Source organism: Microcaecilia unicolor, chromosome 13 (genome assembly GCF_901765095.1).
Source record: "Microcaecilia unicolor chromosome 13, aMicUni1.1, whole genome shotgun sequence".
Taxonomy (NCBI): domain Eukaryota; kingdom Metazoa; phylum Chordata; class Amphibia; order Gymnophiona; family Siphonopidae; genus Microcaecilia; species Microcaecilia unicolor.
In genome coordinates this window covers 27,766,244-27,785,398 of record NC_044043.1, presented here as the reverse complement: position 1 = coordinate 27,785,398, position 19,155 = coordinate 27,766,244, and the positions used below count along the sequence as shown (strand labels likewise).

The 19,155-nt window shown below is 44.3% G+C and overlaps 1 protein-coding gene across 1 annotated transcript in view; it reads right to left on the bottom strand.

The window, feature by feature from the left end:
• The window catches only part of LOC115482645 (protein unc-45 homolog B-like), a 249,113-nt gene that overhangs the window by 192,622 nt on the left and 37,336 nt on the right, over positions 1-19,155 (bottom strand). The window contains 1 exon segment of the mRNA XM_030222599.1: positions 3,741-3,916. Within this exon segment, the coding sequence (XP_030078459.1) occupies positions 3,741-3,916 (176 nt within the window).

Here is a 19,155-nt window from a genome sequence, read left to right as displayed (position 1 = left end):
GGCAACCTCGGAGGACGCCCATCTCCCAGTTTGTGTCGGAAGATGGGCATCCTTCCCTTTCGAAAATAAGCTTTCTTTTTTTCTCTCGCGCCCACATCTGGAATAATCTCCCACTATCATTCTATAGTACCACCTCCTTTAAGTTCAAAGTTGAACTTAAGACATGGTTATTTTTGCAGGCTTTAGTAGTACCAGTTACCTAAGGCGTGTCTCCATTATATTCTTTATGGTGTTTGCCCCGTCTCAACATGCTGTCTTTCCCCTCCTATTGTTTATGTCTTAACTCTGTGTGAATGTTTGCACTTTCCTATCAGAAAATGTAGTTCTTTTCCTTTTTTGTTTGTATTTTGTAGTATGTACACTGCTTAGTCCTGCATAGTCAGTTAATGTGGTATAGAAAGCATGAATAACTATAAATACGTCTTCAGAAATTTACAAAATTGAGCCCTGCTGCTACACAACGTCAGGTAACAAGGAAAAATTATTCCATATTTGAGCACATGTACGAGAAAAAGCTAAGCAGAACTTAATTGCTTATCTTTGGAAGCGGTAGGTAGTTTAGGTGGCATGACACCCCCTGTTCATTGCCTCTAGAAGACATAAGGCGGTGTAGGGAGATGTTATGACATCACTTCTAGTTCTGTCATCAAAAGGGTGAGGCGTGGGCACAAGAGGCAGGCTTGGGCGGAGAGTGGATGGAGCTAAGGCAAATCCTCAATGCTGACTGTCTGATGTAGGTTACAGCAAACAGGAAAGAAACCTCTATGGAGAAGCAAATCAGACATGGAGAGAGTAGAGGTTGACCAAATGATGAGCCAGCTCAAGAGATGTTGCTGGACAAATGTTTTCATTCAAAGAACCATGAGAAAGATAGAACACGGGCCGTGTTTCAGCGGATGGAACCGCCTGCCTCAGGGGTCACAACAACACTCTAATAATAATAAAAGAATTTTTAAATATATATATATATGTATATAATATTCCATAGTATATAAAAAAACATATTGAAACCAAATAATATACAAAACTGTATATACAAATAAAAATAGCGTATGGAAAACACTGAACAATTAAAACATATGTCCATAAAAAAAAGTGTCCAGTGGTCTGCAACGTATGAAAAACTATGTATATTCTCATATGGTTTCAATATGGTTTTCTAAATATTGTGTGTGTGTGTAATTTTTTAAAATTCTTTTGTTGTTATTAGAGTATTGTTGCGACCCCTAAGGCAGGCGGTTCCATCTGTGTCATGTCCTTCAGGTGCTTTGAATAAAAGATTTGTCCAGCAACATCTCCTGAGTTGGCTCGTCATTTGCTCAACCTCTACTCTCTCCTGGTTCGATGGCTGATGCAACCAGAAGTGGGCATGGCCACCTGCCAAAATATACAAATTAAATTTGATGAAAGCTATGGAACATTACTACTTATGCCTGTTCTTTACCGGTTCTGTGGTTGGGTGGGGTGTGTATCGGATAAACTTGCTACTGCCTGTGCTGTACCTGTTCTGTGGTATGGCAGTGTGTGGAAGCAGGTTGGAAGAAGCTTGCATTCAGTGGTGTGCTGGAGCAGGCTCTCACAGGCTTGCAAGAGCCGGTTGTTAAGTTTTTAAGAATTTTGGGAGACGGTTGTTAAAGTAGGCCCTCCATTGCTTACTTTAACAACTGGCTCCCAAAATGTGGGCTTGGGCCCCCTGCTGAATTCTCTTTTACTTTGCTGGTGGGGATGCTGAGCCCTGCCAGCCAGTAAATAGACTGCTGCTGCTCCCAGCTCCTTGTTTCCAGCACTGAGCAGGAGGCTGGGACTTCTCCAGCATGTGTGAGAAGTTTCAGCATGCTGCTCAGAGCAAGACGTTGGGAGTGGTGGCAGTCCATTTATTGGTTGCCAGCAAAGGTATGCCTAGCGTGCCCGCACGAAGGGAGGAGAGAGAGGCAATCGTTGCTCCCCCACTCACCTGGCCACCCCTGGCCCTTCCAACTGCAGAGCTGGCTATGTCCGGAGAAAGAGCCTGTTGTTAAAATTTACCAGCACAACCTGCTTGCATTGCTTCTGCCTGTGCTGTGGTGGTGGTGGTGGGGTGTGTGTGTAGGCTGGAGGAAGATGCACTGCTGCTGTCTGTGCTGTACTGTTCTCTGGTATGGAGTGTGTACAGAGGGTGGGTTGAGGAGGGAGCCTGCACTGCTGCTGCCTGTATTGCACTTCTTGTGCTTATGCGCCAGTGCAAAAAGTTTGAAAAGTTTTCCACTGCTTCTATTCTCTGGCTTCAGGGTACAGCAGTTCCTCTATTTGATGCAGAGATGCTAATAGAATGACTTCTCTGAGGCTCTGATTATTAGCAATTAAACAGTAACATACTAGCTTATTTTCGAAAGAGATGGCTGGCCATCTTCCGACACAAATCGGGAGATAGCTGGCCATCTCCTGACCCGGTCAAATCGGTATAATCGAAAGCTGATTTTGGCCGGCACCAACTGCTTTCCTTTGCAGAGCCGGCGAAACTTCAAGGGGGAGTTTTGGCAGAGTACAGAAGGCAGGATGGGGGCGGGACAGGGGCGTGGTTATGAGATGGCCGGCTTCGCCCGATAATGGAAAAAATATGGCCTGCTCTGATGAGCATTTCGACGGCTTCAATTGGTCCATTTATTTTTACAACCAAGCCTAAAAAAAGTGCCCCAATTGACCAGATGACCACCGGAGGGAATCGGGGATCACCTCCCCTTACTCCCCCAGTGGTCACCAACCCCTTCCCACCCAAAAAAAAAAAATTTTTTACACATTTTTTACCAGCCTCTATGCCAGCCTCAAATGTTATACCCAGCTCCCTGACAGCAGTATGCAGGTACCTGGAGCAGTTTTTTGTGGCTGCAATACACTTCAGGCAGGTAGACCCAGGCCCATCCCCCCTTACCTGTTACACTTGTGGTGGTAAATGTGAGTCCTCCAAACCCCACCAAAACCCACTGTACCCACATGTAGGTGCCCCCTTCACCCCTTAGGGCTATGGTAGTGGTCTAGAGTTGTGGGGAGTGGGTTTTGGGGGCCTCAGCACCCAAGGGAAGGGAGCTATGCACCTGGGAGCAATTTTTATTTTATTTTTTAATTTTTAGAAGTGCCCCCAGGGTGCCCGGTTGGTGTCCTGTCATGTCAAGGGGACCAGTGCACTACAAATGCTGGCTCCTCCCACAACCAAATACCTTGCATTTCACCGTGTTTGAGATAGCCAGGCTCGGTTTCCATTATGGCCGAAACCGAAGCCGGCCATCTCTAAACCCGGCGATCTCAACATTTTACCTAAATGTTGAGATTTAGCCGGCCCCAACCGTATTATCAAAAGAAAAGATGGCCGGCCATCTTTTTCAATAATACGGTTTGCTCTGTTCCTTGGCAGAGCCAGCCCCGAAGATGGCCAGCACCATTTGATTATGCCCTCATAGTAACATAGTAGATGACGGCAGAAAAAGACCTGCACGGTCCATCCAGTCTGCCCAACAAGATAAACTCATATGTGCTACTTTTTGTGTATACCCTACCTTGATTTGTGTCTGCCATTTTCAGGGCACAGACCGTAGAAGTCTGCCCAGCACTAGCCCCGCCTCTCAACCACCGGCTCTGCCACCCAATCTCGGTATCAAATAAAATTAAATAAATAAACTGAGCTGCCAGGCTCACTACCAGCCTACCCGGGAATCATTCCAGTGTAAATAAACCACCAGGAATTCAAAGGCCATCACAGCTCTTACCTTCTTTTGAATCTCAATTCCTAGTCGCCGCAATGTTTCCTGGAAGATTAGGTTTTTGGGCTCAATGGTAGCGCATCTCTGCACATCCTTGAAAGCTTGGTCCAGCTTTCCCAGTTTTTCTAGGGCTTGGCAGCGCCTGTAAAGTGCCTTCACATCTGATGAATCAACATCTATTGCTGACATAGAAAAGAGAGTATTGCCATAGAAACATAGGAAAATAAAAGCAGATAAAGACCATATAGCCCACCCTGTCTGTCCATCTATAGCATCTACTATATCTTTCTGTCCAACCTTTCTTGAATTCAGATACAGTTTAACTCCACCTTCTCCACTGTGAGGCTGAGTCATGAATTCACCACCCTTTCTGAGATTTCCTTATGTTACGCTTGAGTGTGTCCCCTTTTTCCTTTCATCTGAAAGAGACTTGCATCCTCTGTGCATTATGCTAACATTTAAAAAGGAGATAGAGCAGCTTTTAAACTAGAACATGGGAGAAATCCGACAGTATCTGTGAAGGATCTATCAAAACAAGGAAGTTAGGGCATCCTGATAGAGGTTGCAACATAAGCAAAAGAAAGCCTTTAAGGGGAAAGCAGAGTAAAGACTGCAAATTATCCCAGTCAACTTCTAAGCAACTTGTAGATACAAATAAAAAACACTGATTTGAAATGTCTGCATACAAATGCTAAAGCCTAAACGTAAGACAGGAATACAAGAAGAGGAATCTCAGAGACCTGGTGGAAGGGGAGCAGTCAATAATCACAATAATAGGGGGGATCAAATTAGAGGAGGATGGTGCTATGTATTAAAGAGAGAATTTAGTCCAATGAAATAAAATTTAGCAGGAAACAGCAATGTGGAATCCTTAAGGATAGAAATTCCATTTGTGAAGGAAAAATAATTTTGGTAGGGTTATACTACCATCTACCAGGCCAGAATGAACAGAGAAGATGAAATGTTAACAGAAATTCGGGAAGCTAGCAAATTTGGCAATAGTATAATAATGGGTGATTTCAATTACTGTAATATTGACTGGATAAATGTCCCATAAGGAAATACTAGGGATGTAAAATTCCTAGTAAAATAAAAATTTGGGTTTATAAATGACTGCTTCTTGGAACAACTGGCCTAGGAACTAACAAGAGGGGAAGCTATTTTAGGTCTAATTCTTAGTGGAATGCAGGATTTGGTGCGAGAGGCGTAGTTTGGGGGGGGTGAGGGGAGTCATTGCCTCCCCCCCCCCCAAAACAAGCTGCCCTTCCATCAGTGATTGACTGTGACTGCAACTTCAGTGGCGGCAGTCTAAAGGAACCCCAAACTAAGAGGCCCTCTCTCTTGCTCACTCTTACTGTCTCCCGCCCCCTGCTAAATGTCAAAAATGAAACCGTGCGTGGGGCCCAGGGAGGTCCTGTGTGTGCCGTTGCTGGCTGCCATCTTCTCTCCTCCCTTATGATGTAACATCCTGTTTTGGGAGGAGGAAGGAGGGAAGACAGGATAATGCTGGAGGACAATAGACAGAGGGGTAATGTTGGATGGTAGAGGCGAGGAAACAGAAGAGATCCTGGATGCCAAAGACAGAGCAGGCTGTGGGGGAGCAGATGGGGAGAAACTAGATGGAAGAGGATAAGAGTGAAAGAGATGGGAGATGCTGGATGGAAGGTGGAGGTGAGAGACAGGAGTGAAGGGGTTGGGAAAGACAGCAGAGATGCTGGTTGAAAGGGGGAGAGAAAGGGAGGAAATGCTAGATGGAAGGGACAGAGAGAGGGAGGAGATGCTGGATGGAATAGGGGAGGAGAGGGAATGGAATGGACAGAAACAGGATGGAATAGGGGATGAAAGGAAGAGAGGAAAGGGTTAGTGGAAGTCTGGGGAATGGTAAGCCGGAGCAAGGGAAAGAGGTAGAAACTTGTAGATTGATGCAGTAAAACGAGGTATTTGAAGACTGGTTAGAGAGGCAGAAAAATAAGTGGAAGAAACTGGAAAGAAAAGATCAATGCTGGCTATGGACATTTTGAAGGAAGAAGACAGGTGGAGAAAAAAAAATGACAAATGGAAAAGGAAACCCTGGCAAGAGAGTTAAGAGAAGACAGAGAAAAGAGAAAGCAGACACCAGAGACTGGAATCAACACAAAAATTTAATGACCAGATCACACAGGTAGAAAAAATAATTTTATTTTCAACTTAGGATAAAGTAGTGTCATAGCCGTCTATCCTAAAGATAAATACCGTATTTTTCGGACTATAAGACGCACTTTTTTCCCCAAAAAATTTGGGAGGAAAATGGGGGGTGCGTCTTATAGTCCGAAGGTAGCGAGTTTTGGATCGCCCTCCCCTACTTACGTGACGCGATATTCCATGGTGGTCTAGTGACGTCGGGGCAGGAAAGAGCCCCCTCAAAATTCATTTTGAATCTCGCTGAGACCGTCAGGAAGCAGCAGTAACGGAATTCAAACATGCGTGTGATAAACATAAAGGAATCCTGTTCAGAAGGAATGGATCCTAAGGAGCTTAGCCGAGATTGGGTGGCAGAGCCGGTGGCGGGAGGCGAGGATGGTGCTGGGCAGACTTATACGGTCTGTGCCAGAGCCGGTGGTGGGAGGTGGGACTGGTGGTTGGGAGGCAGGAATAGTGCTGGGCAGACTTATACGGTCTGTGCCCTGAAAAGGACAGGTACAAATCAAGGTAAGGTATACACGAAAAGTAGCACATGTGAGTTTATCTTGTTGGGCAGACTGGATGGACCGTGCAGGTCTTTTTCTGCCGTCATCTACTATGTTACTATTACTTTAAAATATGCCTGATACTGGATTTTAGATTTGAATTAGTACATAAGTACATAAGCACTGCCACGCTGGGAAAAGACCAAAGGTCCATCAAGCCTTTCTCAGTAGTAGCTCAAGGCAACTTACATTCAGGTATGGTAGATATTTCTTTTTCCTGAAGGGCTTGCAATCTAAATATGTACTTGGGGGCAATGGAGTGTTAAGTGGCTTGTCCAAGAAATCAAGGAACAGCAATGGGATTTGATCCCTGGCTTCCCTGGTTGACATCCTGCTGCTCTAACCATTAGGTACAGACGAACCACTACCACCCCCAAAGCAGCGAGAGAACCGAAGGACAGCGGTCGATTGCACGCCTGCCCTTGCCCACTATCCCATCCCTACTCCAGCCACCTGGAGCTGCAGCAGCGAACAGCAAGGGGCAACCAGAGCAGAGGCGATCTGCCCTTCCATCTCAGCCTCCCACTCGGAGCCGCAGCAGCGAACAACAAATGGCAACCAGGGAAGAGGTGGTCTGCCCATCCATCTCAGCCTCCGCTTGCTTGCCCAACTGAGAAAGAAGAGGTGACCGAGCCTCTCCCCGGTCTGAGATCTCACAAGACCGCGTGGTCGCGATCGTACGCGGTTGTGCATCCGGTCTAACCCGGGGCAGTGTCGTCGTCAAGGGGAACGAGAGAGGGGAGGCGACAGTGCCCTAAAGATAGTCTCCATGGGATCCGAAGCATGGCAGCACAAGCGGCCCGGAACTGTTGCCTCCCCGGTGATTTCGGCCCCCAGCCATCGATGTGGCACTCATGGCCAAGGAGTCTCTGCGTCTAAGGTCCCCCTCGTGAAAAGCTTACACTCTCCAGCCACCCAGTTCTGAGCTACTTCTGCCTACTCGACTGGTACATCAGCCATGCATTAAAGCCGCCTCTCCTCGGATTTCTACCTATAACCTCTGATACAGCTCTACCTCTAACCACTGATACAGCCCTAAGAACTATGGAGTCTCTGTGCCAGGGGCAACACTTCTGAACATCTGACTGTACCCGTGTTTCTCCGTTTATGACTCATACAACTCCTAGGGCTGCAGAACCTTTGTGAACAGGACAACACCGTAGACCACAGGACTTGCGTGGATCTAAATGTGGACAAAGTTGCTTAGACAACTAAGGATCTTTGGGATGTCTCTCTCAGATTCCAACCTCCAACACAAGTCTCAGAACTACAGGCAATACATCTGAACAACTAACTTGGTCTTTTGGTGTCTTATTGTGGGAACTGCTGACTTGAGGACCCACACCCTACCCTGAAGCAAATCCGTATGATACAACTCGTTTTTTGCTCCAAGGAAGACGGTTACCCCAGTCTGAACACTCTCCTGATCTTCTTTCCCTTCCAATTATCCTCTTCCCAGCTCCTGCCCACCCACAAACGCTGCGCCGGAGCTGCGAACCCTCAGCGACCCAACAGTGCACCTGAGCCCGACTATGCCGAAGAGCATTTCTGGAAAGATGTACAAAGGACACAAAAACATGTACCGAAATATGTCTAAACAGTTTTCTACCTCCAACCACTGTTACAGCTCTCAGAGTCATGGTGACTCTGCATCCTGGAACAACACCTCCAATTCACCTGGCTGTGAGTAAATTATCTGTATCTATTTATAAAAAAAACAAAAAACAAAGACCCAAGTCCATCCACGTACCCTATCGAACATGGCATACCAAGAGCCCAAATTGAACTAATATCAAAATAAATACCAACAAATTACTCCTAGCAATTTACTCCTTATCACTGATCCATCTAATACTAACTACCCCACTCACAGAAAGTAACACCATCCCCGTACTACATAATCACCAAAGACTTATTAGATACAGTCCACCTCATCAAACCGACAGCAACCAAAACAAAGGAACAACACCAACATGCAGACAACCTCAACAGAAGGGAAAGAAACCCTATAACAAACCCACAAAGAAATGACAACTAACAAAAATCCACACAACATCAAACACAGACGACCCATACCAAAAAATTCAAATGGGCTACATCAACGCCAGATTTGTAGTAAACAAAACAACAATAGTAACAGACTGGATCACATCAGAAAACCTTGATCTACTTTTCATCACTGAAACCTGGATCCATGATCTAAAGGACCCCATAATCCTAGATCTCTGCCCCCAGGATATAAAATCGCTCACTGGACCAGAAAGGAAAAGAGAGGCAGAGGCATAGCATTAATCTATCGATCTCAGTTTACCATCAAAACCACTAACACCCCAACTTGAAATTGCCTCCATCAGAATCCGTAACAAAACCCTGCTTGATCACTGATCTGGCATTTATGTATCCCACCTGAATTGTTTGGTAGGGGTAGGGGTCTTTTATTTTCACAGTTGTGATAATTTTCTTAAGTTGTCTGTTCTCTTGTTGTGTAGGTTTATGTCGTCCTTTCTTTCCTTTGTGATACGTTTGTCCCCGTGGGGTGGTGTTTTCATTGTTTTGATATTGTTGTTCTGGAGGGGTGTGTTGTGTCTGGGTAATCTGAAGAGGTTAAGTATTGTGGGTATATTGTTGGTGTTTGTGAGGGGGGTAGTTAGTGTTTGGTGAATTAGTGACAGTGTGTAGGTATTAGAATTAGTTTGGTGGTAATCAATTTGTTGTGTCTGTTTGGGATTCTCTTTAAGGTGGGAGTGTTGGGTTTTTGTTTTTTGTGAGGCGTTTTCTAGGGGTCTGTGAGGGTTTGAACTTAAAGTTATCTTCAACTCATATTTCTTTTCTGATTCGGTGGCCTTGATTCCTTGTCTCAAGAGGGTCAGAGGGATGGTGAATGTGAGCTTGTCTCGTGGTCTCGCCACCGTTTGCTCCACTGTCCCGCCTGTGGAGTTGTGTTGCTGACCTTCGCTGTTCGTTGCAGGCTGAGTGCGGTCTGTTAATCGTCCTCCTTGCGATGGGGTGAGTTCTGCCTCTAACCGCGTGGTTGCTCATCTATAGAGGATCTCACTCTGGTGCTCCGGATGTTTTGTAGGTTAGCGCCTAGTATGTGTCCTCTGCCGCAACGTCTAATTCCACTATATCTTTTTTGAGATGCGGCGACCAGAATTGAACACAATATTCTATGTGCGGTCGCACCCTGGAGCAATAAAAAGGCATTATAATATCCTCATTTTTGTTTTCCATTCCTTTCCTAATAATACCTAACATTCTATTTGCTTTCTTAGCCGCAGCAGCACACTGAGCAGAAGGTTTCAACGCATCATCATCATAACCTAGATCCCTTTCTTGGTCCATGACTCCTAACATGGAACCTTGCATGATGTAGCTATAATTTGGGTTCTTCTTTCCCACATGCATCACTTTGCACTTGCTCACATTAAACATCATCTGCCATTTAGACGCCCAGTCTCCCAGTCTCGTAAGGTCCTCCTGTGATTTAATGACTTTGAATAACTTTGTGTCATCAGCAAATTTAATTATCTCACTAGTTACTCCCATCTCTAGGTCATTTATAAATATGTTAAAAAGCAGCGGTCCCAGCACAAAGCCCTGGGGAACCACACTAACTACCCTTCTCCATTGTGAATACTGCCCATTTAACCCTACTCTCTGTTTTTTTATATTTTAACCAGTTTTTAATCCACAATAGAACACTACCTCCTATCCCATGACTCTCCAATTTCCTCTGGAGTCTTTCATGAGGTACTTTGTCAAACGCCTTCTGAAAATCCAGATACACAATATCAACTGGTTCACCTTTATCCACATGTTTGTTCACCCCTTCAAAGAAACGTAGTAGATTGGTGAAGCAAGATTTCCCTTCACTAAATCCATGTTGACTTTGTCTCATTAATCCATGCTTTTGAATATGCTCTGTATTTTGTTCTAATGTTGGTAGATGACAGTATATATGAGCGAAACATCAAAGCATTTCAGTGACAGTCTAACAGGGGGTGGATAGGTGAGAGTCAGGGAGACAGGAGAGCAATACAATTTACAAAGCAATACAATTTTATGCTTTGTAATGGGCTAGAAAACCCAGATCTTTAAGTCAAGTCCTGTCCTACAGATCAGCTACATCTGAAACGCCGTGCAGTGTATTCCAATAATATACCCGAGACCTTGAAAAAGCAGCGAAACGCTGGCCAACGTCGGCTCGGAGTAATTTAACAAGGATCAACACAGCATGAAGCAACAGTAGCATTGAATTTCAAGCAACAAAGCTAAGTGCAATTGCAACACAAAATTCTTATTTATGAGAAACTAATATTTTGAATAAATTACTGTAGCCCTAGTTGAAATTTACATAGGGCAATTCACAAGGGGTTTTTGCCTATAGAAATTCATCGAGGATTACCTGGAGTGGGTTTTTTATGCCTATGATGAAGAGAAGACCGGATGGTCTATTTTAGCTCCGACAGATTGATATTTGATCTGGGAGCTCTTTGAGGCTTTTCCCCACATATTATTATAAATTTTGTAATTTTGTATCAGGTGGAAGTTTCAGTATTGTAATATAATATGTAAGCTGCATTGAGCCTGCCATGAGTGGGAAAGCGTGGGGTACAAATGTAACGAAAAAAAAAAGATGCCTAGTCCATTTCAAAGCAGCAAAACTGGGACATGAATCGTGATGGAAAAACAGACAGCTAAGTGCTCTGACCTTGGAATCTGAACAGATGAAAAATTAGAGGGAGAATAAGGGGGTATTACAGGAAGACAAAATAAGATCCAAGGTATGACCACCTCAAGGTGAGATATGAATGAAAGAAAATTCTTAGGATCCCTGCACCAGTATTCTGAACTGCAAGGAATCAGTCTGCCTATATCCCCACGGCAGGGTCGCTGAGGGGGGGGGGGGGGGGGGGAGGCAAGGGCCTGGCCTCCAAGGGGGGCACAGTGCCAGGGTCTCTCTCTCTCTCTTCTGCTCCTGATGGGACCCAGGTGATCACGTCCCAACGGGAGCAGGAGAGAGAAAACTCCGGTGCCAGGCACCCCTTAGAGGCTGGGGAGGAGCAGACACAGGGCTTTGGGGCCTCTGATTTGGATGGCGGAGGTCCACAGGCCCCGCTAGGAGAAGCAGCCTTCCTCCAGCACTGTTCTTCACTCTACCACATTGCCTGTCCTGCGGCTGCTTTCCCCTCACGTCGCACATTCTTGGTTTTGATGAAATTGAGCATCAGCAACGTGAGGGGAAAAGCAGCTGCAGGGGCAAGGCAGGCAGGCACTGCGGTGGAGTGAAGAACAGCGATGGAGGAAGGTTCTGCTGGCGGAGCTTGGGGACTCCTCCACCAGCCCAGGTATGTGGAGTTGCCGGTCTGGGGGGGTGGAGGAGGGAGCAGCAGCGGCAATCTGAAGGGGTTGATGGCGGTGACCCTGCCCCAGGCCCAGCTCAGTCTCTCAGTGGCCCTGCTCCACGGGAAGGCATCACAGGCACTTGTTTTTGAACAATGAGTCAGGAGTTTGGGGACCAGAACCAGAATGACACTGTGTGTTGGTATGGGGAACCACTGAACCCAGAAGGATCCAGGTAAAGGAGAAAGAGATTGTTTGGAACCATGTATACCATCCAGACTACAACCCCTGTACCAGCTAAGGGACTGGCTACATCTAAGGCAGAGGGGAAAATTAATTTCTTATCCAGTAACCATATACAGTTTGCAGAGCTTTAATGTCTAACTGCTATAAACTGTCATCAAGCTTGGGTGTTAGTGAGGAGCTGGCTAAACTAAAGGTGGACAAAGCGAGGGCGCTGGATGGCATACATCCAAGGGTACTGAAGGAACAGGGAAGTTCTAGCGGTTCCACTGGCTGACCTTTTCAATGTTTCTCTAGAGTTGGGAGTGCTCCAGAGAACTGGCGAACAGCATATGAGGTCCCTGTCCACAAAAGCGGAAGTAAGGAAGAGGTAGGGAACTAAAGGCTGATAAGTCTGACTTCTGTGATAAGTGTATCATTATTAAAATTTGCTAAACCCACCTTTATCACTAAAGCAAATCAAGATGGACTACAATAAAACAAAAGTAAATTAATGGAAACACTTTTAAACAGAGAATATTTGGAATCCAATGGATTACAGAATCTGAGGCAACATGGTTTCACTAGAGGGAGGTCTTGTCAGACAAATCTAATTAACTTCTTTGACTGGGTGACCAGAGGTTAGACTGAGGGAGAGTGCTAGATGTGGTGTATTTAGATAAGAACATAAGAGCAGCCATATATGGGTCAGACCAATGATCAATCTAGCCCCAGTATCCTATTTTCCAAACAGGTCACAAGTACCTGGCAAAAACCCAAATCGTGGCAACACTCCATACTACAAATCCCAGGGCAAGCAGTTGCTTCCCATGTATGTCTCAATAGCAGACAATGGACTTTTCCTCCAATAATTTGTCCAAATCTTTTTTAAACCCAGATACGCTAACCGCTGTTACACATCCTCCGGCAAAGAGTTCCAGAGCTTAACTATTTGTTGTGAAAAAATATTCCTCCTATTTGTTTTAAAAGTATTTCCATGTAACTTCTTCGAGGGTCCCCTAGTCTTTGTAACGTATTTCCATGTAACTTCTTCGAGGGTCCCCTAGTCTTTGTAGTTTTGGAACGAGTAAAAATTGATTTACTTTACTCATTCTACAACACTCAGGATTTTGTAGACCTCAATCATCTCTCCCTAAACTCTTTAGCTTTTCCTTATACGAGAGGAGTCCATCCCCATTACTGTTTTGGTCGCTCTTCTTTGAACCTTTTCTATTCCACTATATCTTTTTTGAGATACGGCGACCAGAACTGAATGCAATACTCAAGGTGGAGACGCACCATGGAGCAATACAAAGGCATTATAGTACTTTTTTGGTCTTATTCACCATCCCTTTCCTAATAATTCCTTTGACATAGTTCCTCATAGATGACTAATAAATAAACTGAGTGCCCTCGGTATGGGTTCTAAAGTGACTGACTGGGTTAGGAACTGGTTGAGTGGAAGGCGACAGAGGGTAGTGGTAAACAGAGCTCATTCTGAAGAAAAAGATGTTACCAGTGGTGTGCTGCAAGGTTCGATTCTTGGGCCGGTTCTTATTACATATTTGTAAGCAATATTGCTGAAGGCTGTCTGGTAGGGTTTCCCTCTTTGATACCAATATCTGCAATAGGGTAGACCCCCTGATGGTGTGAATAATATGAAGAAGGACTTAGCGAAGCTGAAGGAATGGTCTGGAATTTGGCAGCTAAGATTTAATGCTAAAAATGCAGGATAATGCAATTGGGCTGCAGAAACCTGAGGGAACGGTACAGTTTAGGGGATGAGAACTTTTATACATTAAAGAGGAGTGGGACTTGGGTGTGATCGTATATGATGATCTTAAGGTGGCCAAACAGATAGAAAAGGCGATGGCGAAAGCTAGAAGGATGCTTGGGTGCATAGAGTGATGAATGGACAGTAGGAAAAAAGGAAGTGATGGTGAAACCTCATTTAGAATATTGTGTACAACTCTTGGAGACCGCACCTTCAAAAAGATATAACAGGATGGAGTTGGACCAGAAGGTGGCTTCTAAAATAGTCAGTGGTCTTCGTCATAAGCGTATGGGGACAGACTTAGATCTCAATATGTATACTTTGGAAGCGAGGCAGGAGATGGAGATATGATACTCATTTCCTCAGGACCAGAGTCCACCACCCTAACCACTAGGCCACTGCTCCACTAAATACCTATGTGGAATAAATGCACAGGAGGTAAGTCTCTTTCGATGCTCAGGAATGAGGGGGCATAGGATGAAGATGAAAGGGGATAGACTCAGAAGTAACCCGAGAAAATACTTCCTCACAGAAAGGGTGGTGAATTAGTGGAACGGCCTCCCGGTAGTAGTGGTGGAGTCGAAAACAAGAGAGCTTGGGAGAAATACATATCACTCTAAGGGAGTGATAGGGAGAATAGATGGCATGGATGGGTAGACTGGATAGGCCATATAATCTTCATCTGCCTACATTTTTCTATGTTTCTATGTTAAGCTGGCTGCTATTTTTTTTATTTGTTACATTTGTAGCCCACTTTTTCCCACCTATTTGCAGGCTCAATGTGGCTTACATAGTACCGTAAAGGCGTTCACAAATTCCGGTATGAACAAATACAGTAATGCTATGGTAGAATAAGGTTCGTGTGTACAGACACATTAGGGAATCGTAGAGAGGAAGAGAATCGTAGAGAGGAAGAGCTATTATATGTCCATTACGAGCTTTGGTTTCGTTGTGTTGCAGGGTACAGGCATTTAAGTTGGGTCGGTAGGGTATGCCTTTTTGAACAGGTTAGTTTTTAATGATTTCCGGAAGTTTGGGTGATCATAAGTTGTTTTCACGGCTTTTTGGTAATGCGTTCCATAGTTGTGTGCTTATTTAGGAAAAGCTGGATGCACAGGTTGATTTGTATTTGAGTCCTTTGCAGCTTGGGTAGTGGAGATTTAGGTATGTTCGCGTTGATCCTGTTGTGTTCTGGTTGGTAGGTCTATGAGGTCTGTCATGTATCCCGGGGCTTCGCCGTAGATAATTTTATGAACCAGGGTACAGATTTTGAAAGCAATACGTTCTTTGATTGGGAGCCAGTGCAGTTTTTCTCGGAGGGGTTTGGCGCTTTCGAATCGTGTTTTTCCAAATATAAGTCTGGCTGCCGTGTTTTGAGCGGTCTGAAGTTTCTTTATAATTTGTTCTTTGCATCCCGCATAAGTTCCATTGCAGTAGTCTACATGGCTTAGTGCCGTTGATTGTATTAAGTTACGAAATGTTTCCCTGGGGAAGAATGGTTTCACGCATTTGAGCTTCCACATTGAGTGGAACATTTTCTTTGTTGTAGATTTCACTTGGTGCTCTAGTGTGAGGTTACAGTCGATTGTAACACCGAGAACTTCAGGCTGTCTGAGATAGGGAGGGTATAATCTGGGGTGTTTATGTTTGTGGGTTTGTTTGTATTGTATTGGGACAAGAGGATGAGACAGTGTGTTTTTTCTGTGTTGAGTTTTAGTTGAAATGCGTTTGCCCATGAGTCCATGATATTCAAGCTGAGCTTGATTTCATTGGTGATTTCTGTCAGATCACGTTTGTAAGGAATGTATATTGTGACATCGTCTGCATAGATGAAAGGGTTAAGGCCTTGGTTGGATAAGGATTTGGCTAGTGGGGTCATCATTAGGTTGAAAAGGATCGGTGATAGTGGTGATCCTTGAGGTACTGCGCATTCTGCTTTCCACGGTGGTGATATGTTTGAGCTTGATTTCACTTGATATGTTCTAGTGGTTAGGAAACCCTTAAGACATAAGACATAAGCATCGCCATGCTGGGACAGACCAAGGGTCCATCAAGCCCAGAAATCTGTCTCTGACAGCGGCCAAAGAACAAGCATTTCGTCCAGCCCATCCCAGAAATAGTGGATTATTCCTACGTCCATTCAATAAAATTCTAGGTCCTTTTCCTCCAGGAAGCCGTCTAACCTTTTTTTAAACTCGCTAAGCCAACCGCCCCAACCACCTTATCTGACAACGAATTCCGGAGTCTAACCTCTCGTCGACGTGAAGAAAAACTTCCTCCGATTCGTTTTAAATTTACTACACTGTAGCTTCATCGCATGCCCCCTTGTCCTAGTATTTTTGGAAAGCGCAAACAGACGCTCCACATCAACCCATTCCATTCCACTCATTATCTTATAGACCTCTATCATATCTCCCCTCAGCCACCTTTTCTCCAAGCTGAAGAGCCCCAGCCTCTTCAGCCTTTCCTCATAGGGAAGTCATCCCATCCCCTGAATCATCTTTGTTGCCCTTCTGTGCACCTTTTCTAATTCCACTATATCTTTTTGAGGTGCGGGCGACCAGAATTGAACACAATAATTTAATTGCCTCACTATCTACTCCCATCTCTAGGTCATTTATAAATATATTAAAAAGCAGCGGTCCCAGCACAGACCCCTGGGGAACCCCATTAACTACCCTTCTCCATTGAGAATACTGACCATTTAACCCTACTCTCCATTTTCTATCTGTAAACCAATTTTTAATCCACAATAGAACCCTACCTGCTATCCCATGACTCTCCAATTTCCTCTGGAGTCTTTCATGAGGTACTTTGTCAAATGCCTTCTGAAAATCCAGATACACAATATTAACCGGCTCACATGTTAGTTCACCCCTTCAAAGAAATGTAGTAGATTGGTGAGGCAAGACTTCCCTTCACTAAATCCATGTTGACTTTGTCCCATTAGTCCATGCTTTTGAATATGCTCTGTAATTTTGTTCTTTATAATAGTCTCAACCATTTTGCCCGGCACTGACGTCAAACTCACCAGTCTATAATTTCACGGATCGCCTCTGGAACCTTTTTAAAATATTGGCTTTACATTGGCCACCCTCCAATCTTCCAGTACAACGCTTGATTTTAAAGATAAATTACATATCTCTAACAGTAGCTCCGCCAGCTCATTTTTTAGTTCTATCAGTACCCTTGGATGAATACCATCCGGTCAAGGAGATTTGCTACTCTTCAGTATGCCGAACTGCTCCACTACGTCTTCCAGGTTTACAGATATTTCACTAAGTTTCTCTGACTCGTCAGCCTCGAATACCTTGTCCGGCACTGGTATCCCATCCAAATCTTCCTCAGTGAAGACCGAAGCAAAGAACTCATTTAATTTTTCTGCTATTTCTTTGTCTTCCCTGATCGCCCCCCTTTTACACCCTGGTCATCCAGCGGGCCAACCGATTCTTTTGCCGGCTTCCTGCTTTTAATGTATCTAAAAAAGATTTTACTATCGGTTTTCGCCTCTAACGCTATCTTTCATTCAAAATCCCTCTTTGCCTTTCTTATCAGCACTTTGCATCTGATTTGACATTCCTTATGCTGCTTCTTATTTTCTTCAGTCGTTTCCTTCTTCCATTTTCTGAAGGATTCCTTTTTAGCTCCAATAGCCTCCTTTACCTCACTTTTTAACCATGCCGGTTGTCGTTTTGTCTTCCATCCTCCTTTTCTGATACGTGTAATATGTTTGGCCTTGGCCTCCAGGATGGTGGTTTTGAACAGCATCCACGCCTGTTGTAGGTTTCTTACCCTCTCAGTCGCTCCTCTAAGTTTTTTTTTTACCGTTCTTCTCATTTTATCATAGCTTCCCTTTTTAAAGTTAAACGCTAACATATTTGACTTCCTATGTTTATTTATTAATTTATTTATTTATTTTTGTTACATTTGTACCCCGCGCTTTCCCATTCATGGCAGGCTCAATGCGGCTTACATGGGGCAATGGAGGGTTAAGTGACTTGCCCAGAGTCACAAGGAGCTGCCTGTGCCTGAAGTGGGAATTGAACTCAGTTCCTCAGTTCCCCAGGACCAAAGTCCAACACCCTAACCACTAGGCCACTCCTCCACTTTACCTCTTTGAAATCAAATTTCAAAGCAAATCATGTTATGATCACTGTTGTCAAGCGGCCCCCCCGACCGCAACCTCCTGTACCAGATCATGCGCTCCACAAATGACTAAGTATGTGTCCGCCAATCCCGAAGTAATCTAGGAGTCTTAGTAGTATTTTATGGTTTACCATGTCGAACGCACTGGACATGTCGAATTGGAGGAGAAGTATGCTTTTGCCTGTTGCTATTTCCTGCTTGAATTTGGCTAGGAGGGTAATTAGTTCTATTTCAGTGCTATGGAGGGGGCGAAATCCTGATTTTGATTCATATAATATTGTGAATTTGTTTTTATAAACAGGAAGTTTTTTGGTTACCATGCTTGCCATCAGTTTGACCACCAGTGGGATTGATGCTACTGGGGAGTAGTAAGTGATTTTGTTTGATTTTTTCTTGGGATCTTTTGGTATTGGGGTGAGTAGGATGTTGCCATTTTCCTTAGGTAAGAGACCTTGTTGAAGCATGTAGTTTAAGTGGGATGTTAGGTCTACTATGAAGCGGTGGGGGGCGGAATTTATTAGGTAGCTGGGGCAGGTATCCAATTTACAGTGAGAGTTGGAGAACCTATTAATCGCCTGGGTGACTGTTTCCGCGGTGAGAAAAGCGAAGTTTGACCAGGTTCGGTCCGCTGGGTATTCACCTTGTTAAACACCTTTTGAAAATCCAGATACACAATATCAACCGGCTCCCCTTTGTCCACATGTTTGTTTACTCCTTCAAAGAATTGAAGTAAATTGGTCAGGGGAAATCTTGCCTGACCAATTTACTTCAATTCTTTGAAGGAGTAAACAAACATGTGGACAAAGGGGAGCCAGTTGATATTGTGTAACTGGATTTTCAAAAGGCGTTTGACAAGGTACCTCATGAAAGGCTACAGAGGAAATTGGAGGGTCATGGGATAGGAGGAAATGTCCGATTCTGGATTAAAAACTGGTTGAAGGATAGGAAACAGAGAGTGAGGTTAAATGGGCAGTATTCACAATGGAGAAAGGTAGTTAGTGGGGTTCCTCAGGGGTCTGTGCTAGGACCGCTGATTTTTAACATATTTATAAATAATTTAGAGATGGAGTAACTAGCGAGGTAATTAAATTTGCTGATAACACAAAGTTATTCAAAGTCGTTAACTCATGACAGGATTTTTGAAAAATTACGGAAGGAAATTACAAAGGGAAATCGTGCCAAACGAATCTCATTGAATTCTTTGACTGGG